At 38.1% G+C, this 6,000-nt stretch overlaps 1 protein-coding gene across 2 annotated transcripts; it reads left to right on the top strand.

Moving 5' to 3' along the window:
• The first annotated feature begins 905 nt into the window (after positions 1-905).
• On the top strand, positions 906-5,858 carry LOC127794176 (probable flavin-containing monooxygenase 1). Of its 2 annotated transcripts, none has more exons than XM_052325106.1 (7): positions 906-1,311; positions 2,415-2,921; positions 3,180-3,417; positions 3,678-3,853; positions 3,944-4,302; positions 4,401-5,372; positions 5,687-5,858. In XM_052325106.1, the coding sequence occupies exons 2-6, from the start codon at positions 2,484-2,486 to the stop codon at positions 4,771-4,773; spliced, it is 1,584 nt and encodes a 527-aa protein (XP_052181066.1). In that variant the 5' UTR covers positions 906-1,311; positions 2,415-2,483; the 3' UTR covers positions 4,774-5,372; positions 5,687-5,858. The 2 variants fall into 2 exon arrangements, with proteins under 2 accessions (XP_052181066.1, XP_052181065.1); XM_052325105.1 differs by having other exon boundaries at positions 1,393-2,921.
• Positions 5,859-6,000: the final 142 nt, after the last annotated feature.

The following is a 6,000-nucleotide window of genomic DNA, read 5'->3' as shown; positions in this document are numbered from 1 at the left end:
GAAATTATTGAGGTTTGAAGATATTAAAGAGATGAATGTTTGTGAATCGCTACCTGTGTAGAGGATATTTTTGAAAAATATTGACTGCAAAATGTTATTAAATTGAATGTAAAAAATAAAAGAATAAAAATAAAATTTTAACGACTGCGAAGAGTAAAATTCTCGTTGTGAATAAATTTTTTTTTTTAAAAATATCAAACCATTATTGACAATCCATCCACTAGGAGAGAGGACCCCCTGCCCCTAACATTCAAACTAGGCTCATCTTTAGCTACAGTTTCCACAGATAGGGAGGAACTGTGAAAATCGAATAAAAAACTTTGCTATTTTTTCTCTCATTTTTTATTTTCATTCTTTTCAGTTATTAAGTATGACTTTTATGGACTAAGAGGCACAAAAGTCTAATCTCGTTAAGGGATATTTTAGTCTCATAAGATAAAAATATGAGTGAAAGAAATTGAATTATTCTTTTAAAAATATCTAATCATACCTGCGCCATTTTTCTAGAAATATCCAATCATTATTGGCAATGCGCTATCTTTCTAGAAATACTCTTAACGATTAACAATGTAGCTGCTAGGAGAGAGGCTACCCAACCATTATTGGCAATCACCAGCTAGGAGCGAGCGCCCATATTGGCAATGCACATCTTCCTAAAAATACCCAACCATGCAATGCACCATCTTTCTAAAAATATCCTACCATTGTTGACAATCCACCTGCTAGAGTAATTAGTATTTCATCATTAAGGTAGTTTAGTGTTTTTCTCTCTTATTTATTGTTCTGGTAATGCCCATAACAGGCGCCCCTACCCTGGCAGCCCCACACCATGGGAGGAGGGTAAATTAGGACCCAAGCTCTCTTGATTTCTATATATACTGTGTTGTTCTATTATTAAAACCTAACCCTAATGTTAGTGTGTGACTTATTGTAGCCTTGTTCTTCTTTTTCCTTATTCTTCTTCTTTGTTTTGCTCTTCTGCATGGAATGTGGTTTGGCTTAGATTCTTCACACCACCTACTAGGAGGGAGGACCACCCCCCTGCCCCCCAACACTCAAACCAGGCTTATCTCCAGCTACAGTTTCCACAGATAAGGAGGATCTAAATCGAGCACAACCCCTCGTTTCTCTCTCACCAATCCACCTCAAATTCACTTCTTGTTCTTTTGATACAGCTATCAGGCTTGAAAACTTCACACAATCTAGGGTCCTTGTATTAATGAACTGTAATCTCGTCTTTAGTTCATTCTCCTTGAAGCTCTGCTTTTGATTCAAACCATTTTCAGAGGTGCAGTCATCTTGACATCGCACGTGAGTACTTTTTACCTGATTTTCTATCTTTATTGCTTCATTTAATCTATTTAGTCAACCTAATTTCCGTTCGTGGTGCAGCTCCCTAATGCCTTCAGCTCTTGAACTAGAAGAAACTGTGATGGAACAGTTAAAATTAGTCCTAATTGCAGTATACTTGAATCGATTTTTGAAAGTGATTTGTTGTCTTAGACTGAATGAATCGAGATGAGTTTTCAATTCTTTCTAGATAAAATTGCAGCGCACAAACAAGGTTGGCATGGTGGATGGTACATAGCAATTGGGGCCGTTTGACAGAGCTTTCAAGTTTTAGTTTTTAACTTTTAATTGTTGGGTTCAGTTTCGGTTTTCAATTTAGAAAAGTGAGAACTGATACGTTGTTTGACAACTTTGTGTTTGTTTTCAGCTTTTTATTTGATTTTTCTTTTTTTTTCTTCTAAATTTTCTTTCTCACCCCTATCATCGCCGGCGACCAGAGGAGTCGTCGGAGGTTGCTGGCGATGAGTGGTGGGGGAGGAGGAAAAATTAAAACGAAATGAAAATAAAAAAGCGAACGCTTATTTGGAAAATCGAAAATTGAGGAAGCAAACGCCAGTTTCAGTTTTCATTGTCAAAATAGTGAAAGTGATTTGAAAACTGAATGAAAAGCCCACCAAGTACCAGCCAGGCCACATTTTCTCTTTGGTTTTCGATTCCTGTGTGATGATGGTACATGGCGTGCCTCATCATTGTTTGTTCCCTCAGTAATTATTATAATTTTAGACAAAGTTTTAGGTTGACATTTAATTTATTGAATGACCATTTCTGCTGCTCTGGTCACTGTACTTTCGACAGGAGATAAATCGTAATTAAAAATTTTACTTTATTATATAAGACAAAAAATTGAACCTATAACCAAAAAATGCAAATCCTAATTTATGGTAGCACAATCACTTTTAACATTTAATTTCTTGTGGGTGCATTTGAGGAGACAGAAGCGAGCGATAATCAATCAAACTGTTGCAGCCCCTATGGATCAGCTTATTGCAACAATTTAAACAATTAAAAAAAACGTTTAGGATCTTGTGAATTTATATGACTTGTTTAAGTGGGTATATTCCCAGGATTGTAAAATTTACAGCGAGAGTAATTGCGATCTCGTCTCCAAACTTCCAAACTCCAGAATTCAACCAATGGAGAAACGGGTGGCAATCATCGGAGCGGGGATGAGCGGTATTCTTGCCTGCAAGTACACTCTAGAGAAGGGCTTTCATCCAATAGTTTTTGAAGCTCAAGAAAGCATTGGAGGAGTCTGGACTCAAACCATAGAGTCCACTAAGCTCCAAAACACCAAAGAAGAATTTCAGTTTTCTGATTTCCCATGGTCGCTTTCTGTGAAAGAAAAGTACCCCAGTAACATCCAATTTTTGTCCTATATAGAATCTTATGCTCAACATTTCAGAATCTTACCTTATATTAAGTTCAATACCAAAGTCACAAGTATAGATTACGTTGGAGAATCCGATGAAGAGATGCAGTCGTGGGATCTGTGGGGTGGAACCGGTAAGCCCTTCAGCTCCAAGGGGAAATGGCACATAAAAGCGCAGACCAATAAAACATGCTCTCCAGAGGTACACAAATAGCTACTGTTTCCTCTTCGAGCTACTGTTTTTCATTCTATTATGGGATGACCACTACTTAGTTCAAATAGATTTCACAGTTCTTGAAAACAATTGAAATATGTGTAATCTGCTCGCTTTTTACTTGATTCACAATTTCAATTGTTATTATATTTGCATAAAGTTGGGGTGGAACTAGTGTTGAATTTGACATCTTTCGTGGTATTTGCTACATCAAGAGTACTTTGGGATTCATGTTGTGTTGTGTAGGAGTACCAAGTTGAATTTGTGATTCTTTGCATGGGACGATTCAGTGGTCTGCCAAATATGCCAGAGTTTGCTCCTGATCATGGACCGGAAGTATACACTGGAAAAGTAATGCATTCCATGGATTACTCTGCCATGGACAATGCAGAGGCAGCGAAACTAATTAAAGGAAAGAGAATTGCAGTCATTGGTTCACTGAAATCCGCAGTGGACATAGCAGCAGAATGTGCAAATGCGAATGGTAAGTGATAGATTTTCCAGGAAAATTTAGATGAGCATATTTTCAATAGCCGGAACTGCCTATTTCTAGTTTCCTTCATTAAGTTTATATTCTCTACAAGAAATTGTGTGCTAGTTCAATCCTGCATGTGTTGAATCGGCTACTAATTAGTTACTGCCCTAGCAGTAATCAAACTCGTTCTTTCATGGGATATTTGTTTTGGAATTTCCTTGTTAATGCAAAGACAACAGATTATGTTTTTATTTTGGTCTGCTTGTTAGGTGTCAATCCACCGTGCACGATGATTCAAAGGACACCCCACTGGATGTTCACCACTCGCAGTGTATGGGGAGTGAATTTGGGTTACTTGTACTTCAATCACTTCGCAGAACTACTAGTTCATAAGCCTGGTGAAGCATTTCTGCATAGCATTTTGGCCGCGCTACTTTCAACTTTGGTAACTTTCTCTAATCCTATAACAATATGTACAGTTCATTAATTCATTAATTACATGCTTCTTTTTGTGTATGTTTGCTTGTCCTTCCAGAGATGGGGGATGTCAAAATTTGTCGAGAGCTACCTTAGATGGAAGCTTCCCTTGAAAAAGCATGGAATGATACCAAACCACAGCTTTCTCCAAGAGATTTCTTCTTGTCAGATAGCTATTCTGCCTGAAAACTTCTATGACAAAGTGGAAGAGGGAAGCATCATTCTAAAGAAATCACAGAGCTTTAGTTTCTGTGAAGAAGGATTAGTTATCAATGGGGAAGACGAGCCTCTGAAAGCTGACCTCGTAATATTTGCCACCGGATACAAAGGCAATGAGAAGCTCAGAAACATCTTCTCTTCTCCAACCTATCAAAAACACATAATGAGGTCACCGACCTCCATAGTCCCTCTTTACAGGTCTTTCCCACAACTCCATTCACTTAAATTCAGGTTCGACGTTATGTTTTCAAATGAAATATGAAATATCAACATTGCCAACTCTTCTCTTATGACAGACAGATTATTCCTCCGCGAATACCACAGCTAGCTGTAATAGGATACCCGGTGACCTTTTCGGGTTTGCACACTTCTGAAATGGGGTGCCAGTGGTTAGCTCATTTTCTCGATGGAGCATTCGAGCTGCCAAGCATTAAAGCCATGGAGAATGAAGCGACAATGTGGGAAAACTACATGAAGAAGTACGCCGGGAGGTTTTACAGAGTAGCTTGTATTGGATGTATTCATACTTGGTACAATGATCAGCTGTGTAGAGACATTGGATGTAAACCAGTGAGAAAGAAAGGCTTCTTTGCAAAGCTGTTCCAGCCATATGGACCAACAGAGTTTGCAGGGCTCGGGCCTCGGTGGTCAAGTGAATCAAAGCATTAGCAAAAACCAAGATGGCCATTATCATAGCTGAAAGTTATTCAGGCAATTACCATATTGTGTTCACTTGTAATAAGGGTACGTTTGTCACAACCCAAATATGGGGGAGTGATTGACACGACCCCAGTAGGATTGTGGGTCCCACTAGGATATAGTAAGCCTCAGAGGTTCCCCAGTTGGGACATATTAAAGGATAATGCTATTCGGCCAGAAGCAGTACCTGAAGAAGTGGCACCCCATAACAAAATTACAATTTCACCTATAGTCTAATTGACAGAAATACCCCTGTTCTAATTTGAGTCCTTCCCTCCCTTTGACGCTCAATCTCTTAGTCTCTTCTCCCTTTTCTCTCTATGTGTTCTCTCTTCTTCGACCCTATCCATTGCAAAATCTCTCACTCTTCTCACTTGCTTCCTCTTGTGCTCTCTAGTTTGACCTTCCCTATCGCTCAAAGACAAATCGGCCATAGTGCAAGCCTTCTTCTCAGATCGAAGAAGGGTTGTCATCTTTCGCTCGTGTGACTTCATCTCTGGCTCTCTCTCGGTCTCTTTTATTCTGAGACACTCTCACGTCTCCATTGGCTCATATCTACAAGAAGAGAGGTAAGTCTTTTAGACATTTTTGTCATCAGTACATCTACGCATTTTTTGGGTTTGGCCGAGACTTTAATGTTAGATCTAGGGAGATTGGGTCGTTGGATTTTGCTGATTTTTGGGTATGCTGGTTGATGGGTCCTTGGCTATCAGGTGGTCACCTCTGATCGCCGGAAACCACTGATTACGGTGGCCGGTGGTGGCTGTCAGTGCATTTTTAAATTTGGCCAAAAATTAAAAATCAAATCTACTAAAATCTAACCGTTAAATATGTCCTATTTTTTTGTATGTTATTTCTCTTGACTTGGTGTTTGTGATGGTAGGCTCTGATCGTGGGAAGTTTCTGCCAGCAGTGGTCGTCGGCGGCGTTGGTCGCGACGGTTACATACATACATATTCTTACATATTCTGTTTTGTAATTATTTGAATTTATATTGTAAATATTGATATTTAATTGTGAATTTGTATTGAAGATGTTGAAGTTAAATTAAATTTGTGAAGGTTTAAATATGAATAAATTAAATTGAATTATATTTGTTTTGTGAATTTTTAAATTAAAATTATTAAGTTTATTTAAGAATTGAATGATAAGTACTTATTGTTAATTTTATTTGAATTTAGATATTTATTAAATTAA

Source organism: Diospyros lotus, chromosome 2 (genome assembly GCF_014633365.1).
Source record: "Diospyros lotus cultivar Yz01 chromosome 2, ASM1463336v1, whole genome shotgun sequence".
Taxonomy (NCBI): Eukaryota; Viridiplantae; Streptophyta; class Magnoliopsida; order Ericales; family Ebenaceae; genus Diospyros; species Diospyros lotus.
This window is presented reverse-complemented; position numbering and strand designations above follow the sequence as displayed.

Bases quoted from the DNA above. Each gene is read 5' to 3' on its own strand.
- LOC127794176 (XM_052325106.1), top strand. From the start codon at position 2,484: ATGGAGAAACGGGTGGCAATCATCGGAGCGGGGATGAGCGGTATTCTT. The intron at 3,418-3,677 runs GTAAGTGATAGA...TCTGCTTGTTAG, and splicing joins AGAATGTGCAAATGCGAATG to GTGTCAATCCACCGTGCACG. The intron at 3,854-3,943 runs GTAACTTTCTCT...TTGTCCTTCCAG, and splicing joins CCGCGCTACTTTCAACTTTG to AGATGGGGGATGTCAAAATT.